We start from the raw sequence: 20,933 nt of genomic DNA, 5'->3' as shown, positions 1-20,933 counted from the left end.
GTGAATTACACTCCATCTGTGCAATTAGTTTTGTAATTAGTCTATGTTTAATACTCCTAATTAGCATCCAAACATCCGATGTGACAGGTGTTAAACTTTAACACATGGTTGCCAAACAGGCCCTTAAAGATGATCCGAGAACTGGCTAATTTTTTTTAAATATTCAGAAATATTAATGAAGGTTAAATAAAACAATAGAATATTTGTTGATATAGTCAACAGCAATTTCTTCTTGGGCAGAAGAGAAGAGAGTCACCTCCGACCCACCAAGTAGTTACTCCCTCTTCTTCCCTTCATCAAATCAAAGATAAAGTAACTAAAGAACAATCAAACATTCAACAGGCCAGCAAAGGAGCACCAAAACTTTAACGACAAATAGCCACTGAATTAATGCTACAAAGCTGCAATTTCTTAGAAAGAAAAACACCAACAGAAGGTGAGGGGGACGACGGCTTCATCTTCAGTCCAGAAGAACCGAATCATTCCTATTTGTACTCCCAAATCGGCAAGCACCCACAACCTGTTTCTTCTCTCTAATCTCCTCTCTCTGTTTTCCTCCACGAGCAGCTCTCAGGGAGACACGGACACGGTCACGAGCAGCTGCCCCTTCTCTGCATTGACCTACACAGGCACGGGTGGGCGGGCAGTGGGGGCAGTGGCACAGCGCACGCAGGCCAGCGCCAGCGCAGGTGCAACGGAAGTCCTTGGCAGAGCGTGGGAGGAATCTCAGGAAACCAATGCCTCACCTGATGCTGTCGCATGAGAAGATTATGTATTCGACCACGGCTCACGGAGCATCTGCGGAGGATCTCCACTACGGAGAGCCAGATGCCATCAAACTTGTGGCCGCGGTAGTCCACGCACCGCGCTCGATCCAGGGCGGCCCCAGCAGCCAGGTGCCATCGAAGACGTCGAACTTGCGGCTGCGGCAGTCGGCGCTCGTTCCAGGCTAGCCGCACAACCGAGTAATTGCGTCGAGCGGAGGTGATAATCAAGAGAGCGAGAGCAGGCATCACGGCTGCCACTTCTCACCTCCACTTCTGCCCCCGCTGGCGGCTCTGTGAGCTCGCGCTCTACTGAGGATCCAAGAGGATGCGAGCGCGGACAGGAGGAGCGAGGACGGGAGGACGGCGCGATGCGTATGGGAAGGGGGGCAACGGAAGGAGGCAGGGGAATCGGATGACAGGCGCTGCAAGCCTGATTCGCGGCCGGGGAGTGCGTGGGTACCCGGACGGGTAAGCCGCAGTTGCGGTGAGGAAAAACGGTGTAAAACGGCAAAAACATTTTCTAACTCTTGGTTTTCTCGGTTTTCATGGGCCTGCACTGGACGTGGGAATAGATTTTGAAAATCCAAACCCAAATGGACTTTTTCCTTTTGGACTTCGTTGGACTGGATTAGTTTTGGATGTGAATGTTCACAGGGGAATAGATTTTGAAAATCCAAATCCAATTGGACTTTTTCCTTTTGGACTTCGCTGGATTGGATTAGTTTTGGATGTGGATGTCCACAGGCTAAAATGAACTGGATGTCAAGCAGTATTGGACTGCACAGCGGCGAGTTCATCAACTATCGTATGCGCGTCGATGGTCCTCGAGGAGGCAGCCGCGTGAGAGCTGCTTGCGTTGCTCCAGCCGTGACTGGCGACTGAACAGGCGGAGCTGCAGGCGGAATTGACATTCCACTACTCCGGCACGGCGGCACCCTCATGGCTTGAGCTTGACGCCGCCGCCTTTGCCCACATGTCTGCAACCGGCGTCATGCTCGTTCATGGAGGTGCTCGAGCTTGTCAGTGGCAAGAACGTCGGCCTGCGGGACACCACCGTCGAGAAAAAGCATGCGCTGGAAGGCATGTGCCAGGAGAATGAGACCCTCGGGACCAACGAGGTCGAGGCACAAGAGCACGCCGAGGAGCTCGAAGCGCAGCTACTCGCGACGGTGATAGCAACTGATGGCAACGCCGCGGTCGGGAAGGTGGTGGCAGCGAAGATCCCACTGGTGGAGAAGTGGAGGTGTGAGGCCGCACAGGGGACGATGGGCGCGGCGGCTTTCCTAGACCCTAGGAGCGGGCACAACCTTGTGGAGCTCAAGTCGGCGGCGGGCGCAACAACGATGTTGTCTGAATAGTCAACGAAATGAATGCATCTCTCGTTTGGATACTATTTCTGGATATTGGACTTTGAGTGAATGAATCGGATGGATCGGACGTGTGAACTTCAGAAATTTGGATATTCCTTGGATTTTTTTATTGGAATATGGTCGTTATCCATTCCTAGGTCTAGTCTGTACCTCTTCCCACCTCCTCGAGGCCTGATATGTAGGTCTAGTGTGAGGGGTAAGATGATCCTGATCCGGATGAAAAAGATTTTCAAAAACCTTTCTCGAGAGGTTGGGTCCGCCTTGGTTTGATTGCTTCGTCTTCGACTGATTTATTTTTTTCATTTTCCTTCCATCATCTCGATTATCTATCTAGCTATCTAACTATATATGTGTACCCCAATCAAACCAAGGCAGACCCAACCTATCGAGAAAGGTTTTCAATTTTTTTTTATCTTGATGGAAGGAAAATGAAAAAAATAAATCGATCGGAGACGAATCAATCAAACGGACCCAACCCCTCGAAACACAAATATCCGATCCCCAAAGGGAACGAAATTTCCCCGTGCTCTTTTCCCCTCTTCCGCTCCCCACCGAAAGCTCGAGCAGCACACCGGCAACGGAAAAGAAAGCGACACCCACACGAGCGCGCGCCGGACAACTTGTCGAGGAGGCCATGCAGGACGGCGGCGAGGTGCTCCTGGACGGCGGCGAGGTGCTGTTCCTGGACGGCGCCGGGGAGGTCGTCTTGTCCATCGGCCGCAGCGACCTCTCGCTACAGCCCCTCCATCCGGTACGCTCCGGCCCCCTGATGCTATGCCCCTCTGCCTGTTCCGTTGTGACTGCTGAAGGCTAGCTCCAGATCTTACGGGTTTAACTCCTTGTGACGCTTGCTCGAGAGGGTTTTGAGCGTGCTTGAGTCGGATTGTGCGACAGGGCCGGGGATGTGTAGCTTTCAGTGGGCGATCGAAGACTTGGGAGGGTGGATAGGAAGACGGTGAGAAGGTGAATATGGTTGCAAATTACAACCCCAACCTCTCTGAACATAGGGGGTACTTGATTCACTATTTTGGTTCAAAATTGGGAAAGGGTTCATGGAACGAGTGGTTGGAAACTGTGACATTGCACAGGATGACCATCTTGGGAAGTTTATGTATCCAACAAATATTAGATACCACAGTGATTTTTTTTGGAGTTGCAGTAGCTATTGTTGGCTTTTGGGGTAGGAGTATTTGTGAATTGTGATCTGAAAGACATCCTTTGGCAAGTGAAAAAAAGCATACAAATCCTTGTTGAATAACCCAACTAGAAACATCGATCCTCCTGTGTGTATGTGAAGCTCAACCTCATCAACGCTTTTAAGGAAGAGAGCACTACATTTGCTTACTGTTGGCCAGCACCATTGCAATGATCACCGAGCTGGAAATAATATCCATAGTGTCACTGATATGCGCCACCAGGCGTCCAGGCCCCACATATGATCCTCACACTGGACGAAATTGTTTATACTAATATCTATTTATGATTGTGACAGTAGAATATTCTCTTCTTTTACATGCATTTAAAAAAAATCACAGCATTACGATGCATCCCCGTTTTTACTGTTGCCTTCAATTTACACTCTTGAGTTGCAAATGATAAATGCCAGCAGGAGACTCCAATATTCCTCTTGCTATTTTGCCATGTTATTGTGCTCAAGTTGCCACATTTTACAGGAACTGTTCTCTTCATGTTGGTCATCCATTACAATGCAGCCTAAATTAGACAACAAAATCAAGTTTTCAGATGTTTACGCCATAGAGCTGCTTGATAAGGGTCCTATCTGTGGGCCTTGGAACACAAGAACTGCTATTCAAGGCAAGAAAAATATTGAGGTTATGGCATTCCTTCTGGTTAATACAAGCTTCATTTTCTGCAACGTGCATCAAACATTTCTGCCAACCAATATTAGATAGGTTAGTTCCATCCTGTTTCTGTGTGTAGCTACAAGCTTTCTCCCACCTCCCATACGCTATTTAAATTTTAAACAAACTTTATATACTCCTTTATTACTAACAATATATACTGATCTACCGGTTGCATCACCCTTTACTGGCGAATCAAATGAAAGTATTCAAAAAAATTCATATATTGCACAAAAACTTAATATTCGCTCAACAGCTTATGTTCTCGCATATTCCACTTTCTAAGATACAGGTAGGGAGTATATATTCTCTGGAGTAGGAAAACTGCTCCTTTTTTTTTGATGGTAAAGCAGTATGGAAAACCCCAACTGCAGTAAGTAGTATATAAAAACATGAAAAAATGAAAGTGTACAAGGCCTGTAAAGGCAAAACAGGAACCAAAGAGAGGAAGCCTGACTTACAGGGATATCTGAGGCTGAAACTAGAAAGAACTACCTATGGCTGAAACTAGAAGTATATATATATCTTCTTAACAAAATCATATGCTCATGCAGATGCATCGATTTGTTGTACATGGGATTACCAGAACAAGAAAACGTCCTTCTCCATTGGTACCTTGTGAATATATTTTTGGTCACGGAGACTTGAAGACCTGCAAAATTTGGTTTGATCGTCTCATGGCTTGCATAAACAATGAAGGCGATAGACCAAAGAACCTGATGGTATATATGATGCATTTCTTCTCCTCTTAACACTGTAGCACTTGTGAAGACATGCTAAGGATATTTCTTCTTCTCATTGTTGGTCTGCCGTTGAGATTGATAAACCGTCAACACATTACAGGTATTTGTTCATCCATTATGTGGAAAAGGTAGAGGGGTCAAGAATTGGGAAACAGTAGCCCCATTATTTGATAGAGCGAAAATAAAAACAAAGGTAGACTTTTATTTCTTATGATTTCTTGACATCAGAATTTCTTGTCCATTTATGAACAACTCCAGTGCTCTTGACTTATTTTCACCCCTAATGTTGGTCTTCAGGTTATAGTGACAGATAGAGCAGGGCATGCATACGACACGCTAGCATCATTATCAGATATAGAACTCAAGGCACTTGAAGGTGTTGTTGCAGTGGTAAGACAATTAAATTCCAATTCTATTTGCTTGGTTACCAACCTATATTTTCTCTAATTTATTGGGCAAGTATTATAATGATGAAGCCTAGTCATCATGAGTATCTTTATTCTGCAAGACAGGAAACCTGTAAGAAATTAAGGGTCAAATGCATGGACCACCTTCTTAATAAACTAGATGTTATAGTCAATTTGCTGGTCAGAAGTATTGGATAAGGAAAATTCAGAGTTAGGAAAGTTCAGAAGTTAAGAATTAGAATCAGAATTAGAGTCCAGAGTTCGAAAAGGAAGTCTAGAATCTATATAGATTACAATTGGAGTTGTGTTTTAGTTGTATTGTAAGCTGGCTGGCTATATTACTTTCACGGGGAAATCGAGCAATCAATACATCAATCCGTTATCCCATCTAGCTTCTCTACTCCTCATCCCATTGCTCTAGTTCTCATCTCCCTGGCTGGCTATATTACTTTCACGGGGAAATCGAGCAATCAATACATCAATCCGTTATCCCATCTAGCTTCTCTACTCCTCATCCCATTGCTCTAGTTCTCATCTCCCTGCTGAACTCGATGCCGCCCTGGCATCAGCTATCTCACCACGTGCAGGAAGCCGGCCAAGGAATGGCCGGAGACCACCTAGAGCTTTCCAATCCGTTCACTTCCGCACGGACGTGACACTAGAGCTAGCTAGCATCTATGTGAGCATAAACGTAATAAACTAGAAACATCTATGTGGGCATAAATATGCACTAATCTTTTTCTTTTTTTATTATGTCCTTTTGTAAATTAAACACACTTTTAGCTAGGAACACAGGAACACCTGGTGCAAGGCCTGGGCACGAGGATTGCAGCTTCTGCTGCAGGCCTTGTTGGTGTTTCTATTCCTTTTGGTTGTTCTTGTTTAGCCTGGTGCACAGTTTTGGAGATCAAGTTTTTTCTGTTCTTAGGTGTGTTTTAAGAAAACTTTTCTTCTATAATGCAATGACACGCAGCTCCCTTGTGCGTTGGGGATTTTTTTTTCCAATGGAGTGTTATCCTAAACGCTAAGAGGTAAACAGTCGGTCACCTATCCTTTATCTAATTATCAGGCTAAATGGTTGTTTAAACGGGCTAAACGGTCGAAACGGATGATTAAACAGAAATGGCTAGCTAGTGTGTAGTGTTTAAATGCCATTTAAACGGACTAAACGACCGTTTAGGCGAACAGTTGGGATCTCACTTCCTGCATGTTGTCAAAATTTTGCATACAAGTTTGAATGCCTTTCACTGTGTTCTGTTAAGAGAAAAAACAAGCTACCATTAATCCAAAAGGAGAAACTTCCATGTTACTCATAACATTTTTGAAACTTGGAATTTTAGGGTGGTGATGGTCTATTTAATGAAGTTCTGAACGGGATACTTAGTTCAAGGCACAAGGCTTCTTATCCTCCAACTCCCGAGGGGTTTGGATATTTTGGGAGCAATGGAAACTGTAAAGAACAGGCAAAGAATGGGCTAAACTGTAGTATACCCATACCAGATTCTGTGAATACCATGTTTCCAGGGAATTCAAGTAAATGTGATGACCATGAACCTCTTCTTTCAACTTCACAACCTACAGGACTAGAGATACCATCATCAAGTATGTTCCTGTTTACATGTTGTGCATATGTTTTATGGAAAGTTCTTGTGTAAGTATTCTGGTGGTTTCTTGTTGCAGATTCTAGTAAAGAACCATGCATTGGAGGTTAGTCAATTATTCTAACCTGGTGATCCTGCTTTTCTTAGAACTTCTGAGGTTCACTGATTAAACTAGAGGGCTTCTGTCATTATTTAACTCGTTTGTCCTGCAGATAAGGATCATTTAGTCTCCTTCCCAAATGACTGGTTCAGGCTTGGCATAATTCCTTCTGGCTCAACTGATGCTATTGTTCTCAGGTAGTGTTTAAGTTACTCATCAGTAAAGCTCGCCTCATTATTTTGATTGATTGTTATTGCTGTGTTCCTTACTTCCCACTGAGTTTGTATTTTGAGTAGTCATTTTTGTGGACCTATGATTATTCCGTGTGAGATAGTTATGGCCGTTTTCGATACTGGACAATTCCACTATTACCATATCTGTAGTGTAGCTGTGAGCAAACACAGCCCATGGCAATTGGTGAACTTGCAAAAGGTAGCACTGGGTTGCTCATGCCCATTTAATTCCAGCAACCCATGCACATTGTTACCATTTTTTTTGTTTTTTTAACCACAAAGTGCTGATCCCACTGTATGTCTGTACATAATATGGAGTCATCAATTATTTTTGCTGACGGTTAATGCTCATTGGTCTTTGCAGCACAACTGGGGAGCGAGATCCTGTGACCTCTGCTCTGCTTATTATTCTTGGCAGAAGGATGTCACTTGATATAGCTCAAGTAGTCAGATGGAAAAGTAGCCCAACAGCTGAGGTCTTGCCTACTGTACGCTATGCCGCTTCATTTGCAGGGTATGCTGGCTACTTCCTGTCTTCCTCTAGGAGATAGTACAGTTGCATGATGTGAATAACTCTGCGCAATTTTGTCTTTAATTTTAATAAAATTTAGGCTTTTCCGTGATGTATCCATGAAAACAAGAATTTACCTCGTTCTTATATTAATTGAAAGAGTGATAATTTGATGAGTTTGCATGCCGGTCCTTGGTTTTACTTCTTAAATTAGCTAGCATAGGCATCCTGCAGGAGTCTTTACCATGACCCAAACAAAGAAGTAATAGGGCCTTTACTTTCTGTGGGAAGCTACAGTGAACTTAGCCTTATTTTCTTTCTAATCAAAATGACATATCTGTGAATTTCACTACTGCATGTTAGGCCATCTTTTTCACATGATTGCTGATGGTCACTTGTTATTTTGCCTGTAGATATGGTTTTTATGGAGAAGTTATCAGGGAGAGCGAAAACTACCGGTGGATGGGTCCTGCACGTTATGACTTTTCTGGAACAATGGTCTTTCTGAAGCATAGGTGAGTAATGGTTACGTACTATTGTAGGACTATTGTTGCTTCATGTTGTTGACAACTAAACAATCTCTGGTCATTTTCAGGTCGTATGAGGCAAAGGTTGCTTTTCTTGAGTCTCCAAACACTAATTCACTTACAGAATCAGCTGAGGATGATGTAACTGGAGCACAACCACTACGATTTCGTCAAAAGAGACCTCGCAAAATAATCTGCCGAACAAATTGCTTTGTATGCAAGGAGGCTTCAACATCTGGACAAAATTCAGAGGATGAGATTGCAGACAGCTCCAGAACAATATGCAAGAACCCAAAGTGGGTCTGGTCCGAAGGACGTTTCCTCAGCGTTGGTGCAGCTGTCATTTCATGCCGTAATGAAAGAGCACCTGATGGCCTGGTAGCTGATGCACACCTCTCGGATGGTTTTCTTCATCTTCTTCTGATCAGAGACTGCCCTCTTCCCCTTTACTTGTGGTGAGTGAAATGTTACTGTCTTGCTGAGCCCATGATGCAACTTCTTCCAGACTTCAGAGTACTTTTGATTGGAATTTGTAAATCTGTTTCTCGGCAAAAGATAAAAACAATAAAAAACTAATTCATCAGAACTTATTTAATTGCATTTGAATTGGAACTTGAAACCTTTTCATATCTGTTGTCTGTATGCATGGGTGAATCTTAAGGCACCAGAGAATGTCAAATGCAGGCTAAAATATGGTTTAATTCATTTCTGAGCTAGCTTTAAATATTCAGAAACTACGTAAATTGGAATTATTCTATAGTTCTCTATTTGCAAATTCATTACTTAATAATGATCTAATTGGCTGTGTCCCGAGTAAAGTCCAGTGCCTTTCTTAGGAAAAACTAGATGTTGTTCCTTTTTTATATTCGTTGGAAACTCAGTATGTAGATTTTATTCGCCTCTACATAAACAAGGATGTATTATCTGCAGGCATCTAACACAGTTTACCAAGAAGGGTTTAGACCCATTGAGCTTCAAGTTTGTGGAGCATCACAAGGTAGATATACTTTTCTCCCGTTTAATCCCTTGTGGTTGAATTTAACAGAGCTTTCCATCATCTGCAGACACCAGCATTTACCTTTATCTCATCACATGACGAAAGTGTCTGGAACTTGGATGGAGAGATTTTTCAGGCGTGTGAGGTCTCAGTCCAAGCTTGCCGGGGTCTTGTCAACCTCTTTGCTTCTGGCCCAGAAGTGTAGTAATGCCGCTCGTAAGTTCCTTGTTGCATGAAGGAAGATCCGCCAAGAGTTCATATTTTTATGTAGAGAGGTGTCTTTATTTAACTCTTGTATGTTGTACACTCTTTATTTGTATTTATAGAGAATTAGAATACTTTACCCATAGATATACTGTGGTGTGGAAACTACAGCCCATTTTTTTCCCAACATTGTCACACTTTGACTTATCTAAAAGAATTGTCTAAGTCATTGATATGTAGGACCAAGCTGGAAAAGGGAAAATCTTACCATACTTTGTGGCCAGAACCAAACAACTATCAATTTTTATTAAACTTGCTGAACCTAAGCTAGCCCTTGTTTACTTCCCTCCAAACTCCCAACTTTGACACTATGCAAAAAGAAGATTCCCCATCACATCAAACTTGCGGTACATGCATGGAGTACTAAATGTAGATGAAATCAAAAACTAATTGCACAGTTTTGTTGTACTTTGCGAGACGAATCTTTTGAGCCTAATTAGTCAATATTTGGACAATAATTCACAAATACAAACGAAACGCTACAGTGTCACATTTATAACAAAATGCCAATTTTGCAACTCCCAACTTGGGAAGTAAACAAGGCCCTAGAAACATCACGCTCCTTTTAGATAACAGAAGAAACATCACTCTGATTTATCCACACAGAGCGATCGTTATTTTGCTGTACAACAGGTGCGGGCGTGTGCCATAAGCCATTCTGGATGTTCCTGTTCGGGGGTGTTCGGGAGACTTTTTAGTTCCTGTCACATCGGAGGTTTGACACTAATTAGAAGTATTAAATATATGTTAACTAAAAAACTAATTGTACAGACCTTAGGCTAAATCATGAGATGAATCTATTAAGCCTAATTAGTTCATGATTGGATAAGGTGGTGCTACATTAACCATTCACTAATGATGGATTAATTAGACTTAATAGATTCGTCTCGCGATTTAGCTTAGGGGTTCTGCTATAGTTTTGTAATTAGCTCATATTTAGTCCTCCTAATTAGCATCCGAACATCCTGTAACAGGACTAAAGTTTAAGGGCCTGTTTGATTTCACTTGCTTATGCATAAGCAACTAAGTTGCTTATGAAACTAATCACTCTTGCTTATAGGGTTGCTTACGGGGTTGCTTATTATAAGCAAATAAGCAACTTTTAGGTTGCTTATGGTTGCTTATTTATAAGCAAATCCCAAACACCCCTTTCTAGGAATCATTGCCCCTAAGTCGAGACATTATGGCCCCGAGAGAGTTCAGACGGCGCCCAGAAGAACCGGGGGAATCATTGCCAACGCTGTGTGGATGTCGGCCGGAGCAAGACAAAGCGACCGGCGTGACGGTCAGGCTGCGGGTGTCGGTGCCTTCGTGGTCAAGTGTTTCTTTTGTGCCAGACGAATCGGCTGGACGGGGCCCTGGCCCCTGGCTCATGCCATCGTGTTCGTGCTTCAGGGCTTTGTGCTCATGCATCTTTCTTTTTTCTTCTTCTTTTTTTGCTCGCTGGTCTCGAGAACGCATCATTGCCTTTGGCCACGGACACCGCCGCGCTTGCAGTTCATTGCGGACTTTGTTAACTAGATCTGCATGCAGTTCATCATCTTGTTTTGATCCGGACTGTCACCGTGGCGTGTGAATGTGATTATGCCAAAGTGACCACGCGCCCGGCCGGCAATCCAGCAGGCAGCCTTTCAAACCACACCACCATCATCGTCTTCCCTCCCTGCTCTCCGCCGTTGCTTTGCAGCCAAGCCTCGTCTCGGGCGCCGCGCGCCTCATTCTCCTCCTCGCGACAAAGCAAGGAATCCGGGGGCAAAGGCAACGGTCATCAGGATAGGTTAGTAGCTACGGAGTAGGTTACAGCAAAAGCTATCACGGCGATCCCAAAACCACAACCCACGAACCGGACGCGTGCACGCACGCACAAACCTCTCCCTCCCCGTGCGCGATGGCCGGCGTAGCTGCCCCAGCTCCCACGCAACAAACCAGCCATGTCTCGCGGGCGATCCCTCTTGGCCTCGTCCCCGTGGCCGTGCTGCTCGCCGCCGCCGTCGGGCTCCTCGGGCTGCTGCCGTCGCTGGCCCAGGCGGTGTGGGAGGTGCCCCAACTGTTCCTCCTCGGCCTCGTCATCTCCTACGGCGTCTTCGCCCAGAGGAACGCCGACGCCGACGGCAATGCCGCCAAGGAGCGCTCGCTGGCGTGGAACGCGCGGTACCACCCCGACGGCCCCCTCGTCGTGGTCGCAGATCACGCGGCGGCGCCGAGCGACGACGACGAGGACGGCCAGCACGGCGCGCGGGAGAGGCCGCTTTCCCTGCCGGTGCGGAGGCTGAAGTCTGCGGCGGCGCAAGAGTCCGAAACCGGCGGCGACGCCGGTGACGCCTTCGGTGAAGAGACGGACAGCTGCGCGTCGTCGTCGGGGTTCTGGGCTGGCGCGCGCGCCGTCCCTTCGCCGCCCTCTGTTCTCGACGCCGACCTGGGCCTTTCCCCATGCTCACAGCCAGAGTCGTCACGGCCCTTCTTTGTCCACGGCGCCAACAAGTCCCACGGGTTCGACGCCGCGACGCCGTCCACCATGTCGAGGGTGCCCCACGACCAGCCGTGGAGCGACGACGGCGAGGGCACCGACTGGGAGGAGGACGCCGAAGGGTCGGACGAGATGACCATGTCGTCAGAGAGGTCGGTCCGCGGCGACCTCGCAGCTGCCGCCTGCGCCTATGACCACAGCGAAGGCGACGGTGACGGCGACACGTCGGTGGACGAAGAGCTTCTCGAGCTGGCGGCGAAGGCGGAGCCGGACGGGGAGGAGGAGGTGGACAGGAAGGCCGACGAGTTCATCGCCAAGTTCAGGGAGCAGATCAGGCTGCAGAGACATTAGCCGGCCAAGGCATGCATTGCTTGGTTCAGTTGGTTGTTGGATCCATACATACATGCTCTGCCAAGTGCCGAGCACCCATGCATACATCACATACATGCATGGCATTATGAATGGCGGGTGCGGTAGTTGTATTTTGTCCATCCGTTCATATTCGTCTGGAACATCATGTTTCATGTATCATTTTACTTGTTTTTTGGGCGGTGCTTCGATGCAACTACAGGAGCCGGAGACACACGGGTGTATATGAATGGAAATAAACAGCGTTCTTTTCAGCGCCATTTGAGCACTCCCTTTTTCGTATCAGCTGGAAATAAAGCTTCTGAAGTAGTAGTGGTTAGGACTTAGAACTGCTACAAATGTCCCAGAGGGAAATCTTCAAATCTCGCAGGAACATTTGTAGAATCCAAATCGTTATAGTAATTTTTTTTGAGGCATGCATGCGTGTAGGACATAAATTGGGGTGAATAATAATGCCTTTAACTCTGAAGACAATACATGCCGACATGTATTGTCTAATACTAGAGACGTGTTTGGCCATGCATAGTTTGCTTATGCTAGATTTCCGTACCAAGTGCCATGGCTGGAAGCCTGGAAGTAAGATATCACGGGAGCTCGTCTGTTGGGCGCACCAAAGAAACGGTGGCCATGCATCGCTTGTAGGCTTGCAGCCGTCCTGCTTGAGAAGAAGACGACCTCCCAACAGCAGCAGCGCGAAAGGCACATCTGTGTTTGTGCCCACTGGTGTGCCACCAAAACACCGAACGCTTAACGAAAAACAGCTGGAACTCCACTTTGATTTAATTTCGTCCGGTACGTCTTCACCGAGCAGCGTCACACATGTTTGTTCCTACTTCCTAGTGATGAAGTCATGGAAGCGGTGGTTGCGAAAGCAGAAATGGAGCTGCCTGTTCAACGAGGGTACGTTACGTGTGCGCCATCACTCGTCGCCAACCATGGCAATCGTCGAAATAGATCGAGACTCTTGTCACGAAAATAGGTTGAGACCGAACTTGTCCTTGAGAAAAATAATTGAACGAAGATCTCCGTGCCTTGTAGTACTGCTCCTCGTACAGCAGGAGCCGTTATGAACCACCCCGTCAATATTTAATGCACCATCACTCCATCAGAGACTTCAACTGCCGAGAGAGTACAGTTGCTGTCCACCATCGGATCCGCAATCCCACAATCCGGACGCGGCACTGCCCGCCGAGGCCAGGCTACGGGCGGAGCCCTCTGCCTGCCGCCTCCGTTCGCCGAGATGCCCGGCCGGCAGCCAACCGACGCCCGGACCGTGCCCGCCGTCCATCCGCACGCGTCCTGTTCCCGGCACCAGCATCCCGCGGAGCCAACGTACTCGCGCCGGCCCGCGATGGAAATAGGGTACCTTCCGTCCGCCGGTGACCGGTCCCGTGCCCCCAACCCCAACCGCCGATGCCACCAACCGCCCGCCGTGCTCTGCCCCGGAGACCTTCCTCGGCTGCCAAAGTTTCAACGGGAAAAGGCGGCAAAAGCGAGATCAGCGAGATGTGCCCACACTAAACACCTACTGTACCACGCTAATCTCCGAAAGGAAAAGGCCAAGCCCTCGAAGGAAAAGCGAGAAGGAAACAGGCAACTGGAGTGTAAATAAAGAAGCCGGAGCCCGGAAGACACCCCCTCCAGCACTCTCGCTCGCACACTCCCACGACCCACAGTGATAAAAAGCCTCGACCCGAGACGACAAGAATCTCTCCCAAGCCAGCCAGCCAGCCAGCACAACAGCACAGCCACCCTCCTCCGCCAGTAGCTCACCAGGCCTGCTAGCTGCCCTGCCTAGCTCCTCCTTCCTTTCCTCTTCCCTCTGCGCGAGGAGAACGGCCAGTGGCAAGCAACTGTGCGGAGCACGGCAAAGCAACGAAGAGCTTGCCGGAAACTTCCCTCCCTAGCTAGCTAGCTTCGCCACGAAGGACCTGGCCTGAGAGCGCGGCCACCGCCTGTCCACCACCGGCGGGTTAGCTTCGTTCCCCTCGCGCGCGCGCGTCTATTTACCCCGAGGGCCCGGGCGCGCCCACGATGGAGATGGCGGGGGCGGCCGAGGCGGACACGCCGTCGCAGGAGCCGGTGCGCACGGGCCGGAGCAACACCATCCTGCTCCCCATCGTCGGCATCCTTTTCGCCTACCTGCTCTACCGCTTCCTCCGCCCGCGCCTCCGCGGCCTGCGCCTCGACCGCTACGTCCCGTCGTGGGTCCGCGCGCCCGCCTGGCTCCGCCAGCGCGCGCCCAGCGGCAGCACCGTGCTGCCCTACTTCGCGCCCATCGCCGACCGCCTCGGCGCGCTGCCGTACCTCGGCCCCTTCGCCGAGCGCCTCGGCGTGGGCCCGCAGGGCGGCGGCGGGTACGGCGGCCACGGCGCCCAGGCGCTCGTCAAGTTCCCCGGCGGGGAGGCGCTGTCGGTGGCGGCCATCCTCGAGGCGCCCGGGGAGGTGGTGGCCAAGTCCGCGCACAGCACGCTGTACCGCGCCGCGATGCGCTCCGGCGAGGCCGCCGTGCTGCTCCGGTTCGTGCGCCCCGCGTGCGCCGTCGGGGCCGACGAGGCCTATGCCGCCGCGGGGCGGATCGGCGCAGTCACGCACCCGAACCTCGTGCCGCTCCGCGCGGTGTACGTCGGGCCCAGGGGCGAGAAGCTGCTCGTGCACCCCTTCTACGCCGCCGGCTCGCTCCATCGCTTCTTGCAAGGTTGGTTGCAGCCTTCTTTTGTTACCCTCGTTTACATTTGACATAAATTTTACCAAGTTTTAGCATTTATGCTTAATCGAATTTCAAAGATGATTTTTGTCGCTCTATTGTTGGTTTGATGTGGGGGTCATCAGGTCAATTATTATCGACAGAGTTGATGTAGAGCCTATACTTTTAGCAAGATCTCAGACAACAGGCAAAGCAAGATCTCATACCTGTATTGCACAATGCATACACACCACATGCTGGGTTATGATAGAATTGCATTATAGCCTTCCAGCACGTAGCTGAAGCCTTCAATGCTAGGGCGTTTCTTGTTCTCTTCATGGCGCACATTATGCACATAGTTTTTTTTTTTCAGTATACATTTAGTATGATCAAAATGTAATTGTTTTGCATCCAAACAGGAATCATCATTTGTTTCGAGAGTAAAACAACCGTGTCCTTTTTAAAAGTTTGGTTCGACTGAACTGAAGTAAATTAAAACCATCAGCTGAAATGAGTTGAAAATAATCTGATTTTTTAAATTTCATGATCTGGTGACGCTATAGTATACACATGGAAATAGCACATCTGTTGATATTTTTTCTCCATGAAGGGAAAAGTGTCATGGCATTATTGTACTAAATACTGATATGAAAGCAGATCACTAGGGCCACTAGCACTTTAACTCCCTTTTTTTTGAGGTGGGGTGGGGGCGATTGTGCAGGTACCCCATGTGTTCTTGCTATCTGTTGTTGTCATCATTATATTCGACACCAAATCAACCTTTTCGTGAAGCCATTTTCTGCTTGGATGTCAGCTCGAAACTTCCAATGGGTCCTGGTGCCATATTCCTGATTCCTGTTAGTTTCAGTTCACACTTAGCAAATCATAATATTTAGGGAATAGGAAATAATCAGTTCTATTTGTTCTGAACGCGTCGTTTAACAGTTAACACTTTTTGGTATTACTAGTAGAGATGGTAGCTCATTTCTTTGTTGCTATCACCTACAGAGGGAATTGCCGAGTCACAGAGATGGAACATAGTTTGCAACCTTTCTCTCGGCATCGCCAAGGGACTGGATCACCTCCACACAGGCTTGGAGAAGCCGATGGTTCACGGCAACCTCAAGACGAGCAACATCCTTCTCGACGCCAACTACGAGTGCAGGATATCGGACTACGGCATCTACCTCCTGCTGAACCCCGCCGCCGCCCAGGAGATGCTGGAATCCTCCGCGGCGCAGGGGTACAAGGCGCCCGAGCTGATCAAGATGCGGGACGCCACGAGGGAGAGCGACATCTACAGCCTGGGGGTCGTCCTGCTCGAGATGCTCGCCCAGAAGGAGCACGCCGACGACGGGCGGCCGAACCCGCGGGACATCCTCCTGCCGGCCTCCTTCAAGAACCTGGTCCTCGAGAGGAAGATCTCCGAGGCCTTCAGCTCCGATCTCGCCAGGCACTGCAGGAGGTCCGGGAAGGAGAGGAACCTGAACGCCTACTTCGAGCTGGCCACGGCCTGCTGCAGCCCGTCGCCGTCGCTGAGACCCAACACGAAGCATGTACTCAAGAGGCTCGAGGAGATAGCGAGATGAATCATGAATGGGTGTGAGTAGGTTTGCCAGCTTGCTACTTAATCAGCATTGCATCACAGTCACAACAGCTGTCCGTTGATCCTCTGAAGCTGAAACTCCCTGCCTGCTGCATCTTCCCCAAACTAATTGGCAACAGAATTTGAGCTGGGCATTTGGGGAATGGACACATGCGTTCCACTCACATCCAGGAACCTGTACAGTCTTTCACAGAGAGATGCAGAGGGGGACTCATCTGAAGATACATACACCTGGGCTGCTGTCAATGGATGAGCATGACTGCATGAGTACTAGATTATGTTTTTGCCTTGTTTTACCTGAAAATAGAAATGTACAATCATAGAGTGCCCCTGGAGACGTGTAACGGACTTGCATGTTGTATTTCCATGCTGCAACATCAGTGCATCACCACCATGTGCGTGGAATGTTCTCTTCCCGATGCATGTATAACAATGTAACACGTATCGTCGTCGACATTGTGATGTTCCCGGACTCACTGTGCATGTGTATACGTGCTGCGTACTGACAAATCCAAGCGGAGTGATTACTCCCATTCCTTGCACCTGCGTGGTTGGTGGTTTGTCCTTATCAGTAAACAATAATTCATTTCTGATCCCTTGCGGTCGAGCGATGGAGATCTGTTCTTGACTTGTTCTGTATAGCTCGGCGCGGTGGCATCATGTCGAGAACCTTTGGTAAGAGCCTAGATGTCCCATTCGTGGCCCAAATCAGCCGCTTTTCTCTAGTTGACAGAATTACAGTTGACACTGACGGGCACACATCCTGCCTTGTGGCACCTATAGGTTAGATGTTACGCTGATATTTTCTGATTTGTAGCTACACATATTTTTTTCGGAAGTAATAGCTACACATTTCATTGGAAACAATCAAACAATGCATTGTATATTGTAGCCATCCAACTTATGATACGTACACTACCAATCGATCCTGTTTCTGTTTTCGAAGCCTGCATGTGTGACCTGTACTATCCTCCAAATGCATCCAGCAGAGTCAGCTACGGAAAAGAAAAGAGGGCCTTGTTTAGTTGGCCAATTTGGGAGATGCAAAATTCCTGTTCCAGCACTGTAGCACACTGTAGCGTTTCGTTTGTATTTGTAAATTATTGTCCAAATATTGACTAATTAGGCTCAAAAGATTCGTCTCGCAAAGTACAACAAAACTGTGCAATTAGTTTTTAATTTCGTCTACATTTAGTACTATATGCATGTACCGCAAGTTTAATGTGATGGGGAATCTTCTTTTTGCATAGTGTCAAAGTTGGGAGTTGGGACATGGTCGAGATCTCGCTGCCGAAAGCAATGCTCTACCTCGGTGTCAGAATCAGGTGGGTGAAAAGTGGCTACCCCGATTTTTCACCGGGTAGCGGCGGCATCCCATCCACGGGACGGGGACCAAACCCCATGTCCCGGGCCATCTTATTCCGTGTCCATCTCGGCGCAAAACCGAACGCAAAAGCGGCAGCGGCAGCACGTGAAGGGTGAGGCGGACCTGTCCCAGCGCGCTGCAAGGGCCAACCGAGCCAAACAAACCGCAAGCTAGCTTCCAAATCCTCGGCCGGCCGCCCCCGCTCGTTTAACTCCCCGCAGGCTCTGCCTGATCCTGTCGGCGCGTACGGTAGGGTTCGGTGCAGGTGGTACGCTACCCGTGCTGTGAGCCTGTGACGCTCGTGATAAACCCGGGCCCTTTCCTTGCCGACTTTTTTATTTTTTTACCCTTTTTCGGAAAAAATCTCACAAATAGACCCCTGGCGAAACTAATTCCGAAAATGGACCCTTGGCTTGGCGCCAGGCTGGCTGGCGCCAAGATATAACGTCTTGGCGCCAGCCGTCCTGGCGCCAAGGCCCCCACACCGCGCGACCAACGTGGCACCGGCCCGCTGACGTGGCGCGGAGGCTTGGCGCCACGATCTATGGCGCCGAGGCTCGGCGCCAGCCTCCCTAGCGCCAAGCTCCCTGCCATAACGGTAACCTTCCTTCTGGCAGTTTGTTTTTGCATCTCGAAACCATCCTATCCTATCTCCAGTCCAGTCCGCCGCCGCCGTACGCGCCGTCGCCGCCCGCCCCCGGCCCCGCCCGGCTCGCCCGGCCGCCGCCCCGCCGCCGCCCGGCCGGCCGGAAGGCCCGCCCCCACGCGCCGCCCCGCCGCCGCCCCGTCGCCGCCCGGCCGGCCGGAAGGCCCGCCCCCACGCGCCGCCCCGCCGCCGCCCCGCCGCCGCCCGGCCGGCCGGAAGGCCCGCCCCCACGCGCCGCCCCGCCGCCGCCCGGCCGGCTTCCCGGCGGGCCCCCGCGCGGCGCCCCGGCCCGGCCAGCGCCCGGCGCCAGGAGGCTCGCCGCGGGCCGCCCCGGCCGGCCCGCCCGGAGGCGCCCGGCCCGAGCCGCGCCTCCCCGCTCGCCGGTGCCTTCCGGCCGGGCTCCGCCCGCCGTGGCCTGAGGCCGGCCGCTTCCCGTCCTGTGCCCGCTCCCGACCGATCGAAGGTAACTGTTGTAATGTAATGTAGATGGATAGGTTTAGATAAAATTGAAATATTGATAAATTAGAATAGTTAGGTTAAATTTAGATAGATTGGTAGAATTTTTAGATAAAATAGGTAGATATTACTAGTTATTACAAATTATTACGATATTTTTAGGTAGATATTACTAGTTATTACTAATTATTACGATAAAATAGGTAGAATTTTTAGGTTAAATTAGAATTGTTAGATATGATAACTAATAGCATAGTAAACTAGTTATTACGATATTTAGTTAAGTAGTTGTATAGGTAAGTATGTAGGTACATATTAGGTGACATAGTTAGTTAGTATATGTGACATATTTAGTTAGTTGTATTTAGTAGCTTAGAATGTTTAATTTATTATGGACTAAATGAATTGTGCGTCGTTATATTGATATACTAGATGGAGAACGTAGTGAGCATATATTACGGAGGCACTGTGGAAAGGGATGAATATGGATGTGTTAAGTTTGTTGGCATGCAGTGCGAGGTTGTCATATTCGATGAGAAACCATCGTTTAGTGAGTTGGTTGCAAGGGCTCGGGAGGAGTTACATTGTCATGAAAATAATGAAATCATAGTCGAGGGCATACTTCACCTAGGTTCCCCTCTCAACATTCAAAGGAAGATAGTCCCAATTCTGTGTGCAGGTCAGTGGGAGAAATATGTGAGGACGGTTATGAATGGTCATTCCCCAAGTGTTGAAGTGGTTGTTCGTCCGGTGGGAGTTGATCGAAATCCTCGTCGGTTTTCCCGACCAATGGGTCAACGGGCACATTTCGATCCTCCCGTCCCAGAACCTGTTATGAACGTGGATGTTGCACCTACTATTCCCGATGCTGAATCTGCCCCTAATGAAGTAGTTGGACATGGTTGTCGGATTGATGATGATGTGGCGGACTCTCCTAATGAGTTCCTTTTCACTCAGAATGATCCGAGTAAGTGTCTCACCGGTTTCTATTGATACGAGATAATCCATTCGTTCCATCCACTTATTCTTTACTCATATTTGTACTTGATGGCGCAGGAGATATTCCAGAAAATGTGGATGTGCCTCTAGTTGATGCGCAAGTGCAATGTGGAGATGGATTGCGTGGCTCTAATAGTGTTGAAGTTTTGAATGATGAAGATGCATACGAGATGGGAGTGGATCTTGATTCTGATGATGATCGTCCTGTTGGAGAGATGACAGAGAGTGATATTGAGATGTTTAGGCGTATATTCCCCGGACGTCGTGATTCGATAGTTCACGAGTTTAGCGACCTGACTCTTTCCGATCAGGTGTTTGCAGAAGGACGTGATGATGACCTCCTAGAAGCTCCTGAAGCTGGTCCTAGTATGGTTATTGAGGAGGGTCGGGTATTTAAGGACCTTCCTGCATTGAAGAGATGGTTGCAAGCCTTTGCGGTGATACGGAAGAGACCGTATAAAGTGTTGCATTCATATGCGGAGCGCCGTTACACAGTTGTGTGTGACAAGGAACGGTGTCCATGGAGGGTTTGTGCAAGAAAGCAAAATATCACCGGGAAGTGGAAGATCACAAAAGTTGTCGGTCCACACAATTGTGCTGACCATGAGCTTACGGTGAGACATCCGCAGCTAACATCTACCCTCATTGCGAAGCGATTGATGGGAATATTGAAGGAACAACCTAACATGAAAGTGAGAACAATTATAAGAACTGTTGAGGAGATTTATGGAGGATATGTGATAACTTATGGTAAAGCTTGGAGGGCTAAGCAGCGAGCGTGGAGGATGATTTATGGGGATTGGGAGTCTGGGTACGAGCAGCTGCCAGTTCTTTTTAATGCAATTAAAGCGGTGAATCCAGGCATGCATTATGAGTACATCCCAAAGCCAAATGCTTGGAAGGAGGACGGGAGGCAGATATTCGGGCGTGCGTTCTGGTGCTTCCCTCAGTCTGTG

At 48.5% G+C, this 20,933-nt stretch overlaps 3 protein-coding genes across 5 annotated transcripts; all 3 read left to right on the top strand.

Moving 5' to 3' along the window:
* The first annotated feature begins 2,639 nt into the window (after positions 1 to 2,639).
* Positions 2,640 to 9,561, top strand: LOC117865227 (ceramide kinase). Of its 3 annotated transcripts, XM_034749383.2 has the most exons (13): positions 2,640 to 2,888; positions 3,811 to 3,969; positions 4,554 to 4,721; positions 4,843 to 4,935; positions 5,040 to 5,132; positions 6,490 to 6,751; positions 6,830 to 6,856; positions 6,963 to 7,047; positions 7,448 to 7,597; positions 8,008 to 8,109; positions 8,190 to 8,576; positions 9,052 to 9,118; positions 9,186 to 9,561. In XM_034749383.2, the coding sequence occupies exons 1-13, from the start codon at positions 2,772 to 2,774 to the stop codon at positions 9,321 to 9,323; spliced, it is 1,848 nt and encodes a 615-aa protein (XP_034605274.1). In that variant the 5' UTR covers positions 2,640 to 2,771; the 3' UTR covers positions 9,324 to 9,561. The 3 variants fall into 3 exon arrangements, with proteins under 3 accessions (XP_034605274.1, XP_034605287.1, XP_034605281.1); XM_034749396.2 differs by lacking the exon at positions 2,640 to 2,888 and having other exon boundaries at positions 3,811 to 3,952; XM_034749390.2 differs by lacking the exon at positions 2,640 to 2,888 and having other exon boundaries at positions 3,909 to 4,050.
* A 1,059-nt stretch (positions 9,562 to 10,620) lies between these two features.
* LOC117865256 (uncharacterized) lies at positions 10,621 to 12,478 on the top strand. Its single transcript, XM_034749417.2, has one exon. It carries the CDS (start codon positions 11,271 to 11,273, stop codon positions 12,198 to 12,200), a length of 930 nt encoding a protein of 309 aa, XP_034605308.1. The 5' UTR covers positions 10,621 to 11,270; the 3' UTR covers positions 12,201 to 12,478.
* Positions 12,479 to 13,846: 1,368 nt separating this feature from the next.
* Positions 13,847 to 16,972, top strand: LOC117865248 (putative kinase-like protein TMKL1). Its single transcript, XM_034749407.2, has 2 exons — positions 13,847 to 14,916; positions 15,913 to 16,972. The coding sequence occupies exons 1-2, from the start codon at positions 14,253 to 14,255 to the stop codon at positions 16,491 to 16,493; spliced, it is 1,245 nt and encodes a 414-aa protein (XP_034605298.1). The 5' UTR covers positions 13,847 to 14,252; the 3' UTR covers positions 16,494 to 16,972.
* Positions 16,973 to 20,933: the final 3,961 nt, after the last annotated feature.

This window comes from Setaria viridis, chromosome 1 (genome assembly GCF_005286985.2).
Source record: "Setaria viridis chromosome 1, Setaria_viridis_v4.0, whole genome shotgun sequence".
Taxonomy (NCBI): domain Eukaryota; kingdom Viridiplantae; phylum Streptophyta; class Magnoliopsida; order Poales; family Poaceae; genus Setaria; species Setaria viridis.
Note: the sequence above shows the minus strand (reverse complement) of the source record. Positions and strands in the feature narration are given on the sequence as shown.

What these genes read in the sequence shown, in the direction of transcription:
- LOC117865227 (XM_034749383.2), top strand. Translation starts at nt 2,772, where the DNA reads ATGCAGGACGGCGGCGAGGTGCTCCTGGACGGCGGCGAGGTGCTGTTC. An exon ending in AAGGCAAGAAAAATATTGAG is followed by an intron (nt 3,970 to 4,553) that starts GTTATGGCATTC and finishes ATGCTCATGCAG; the next exon opens with ATGCATCGATTTGTTGTACA. An exon ending in ACTAGAGATACCATCATCAA is followed by an intron (nt 6,752 to 6,829) that starts GTATGTTCCTGT and finishes TTCTTGTTGCAG; the next exon opens with ATTCTAGTAAAGAACCATGC.
- LOC117865248 (XM_034749407.2), top strand. Translation starts at nt 14,253, where the DNA reads ATGGAGATGGCGGGGGCGGCCGAGGCGGACACGCCGTCGCAGGAGCCG. An exon ending in GCTCCATCGCTTCTTGCAAG is followed by an intron (nt 14,917 to 15,912) that starts GTTGGTTGCAGC and finishes TATCACCTACAG; the next exon opens with AGGGAATTGCCGAGTCACAG.
- LOC117865256 (XM_034749417.2), top strand. Translation starts at nt 11,271, where the DNA reads ATGGCCGGCGTAGCTGCCCCAGCTCCCACGCAACAAACCAGCCATGTC.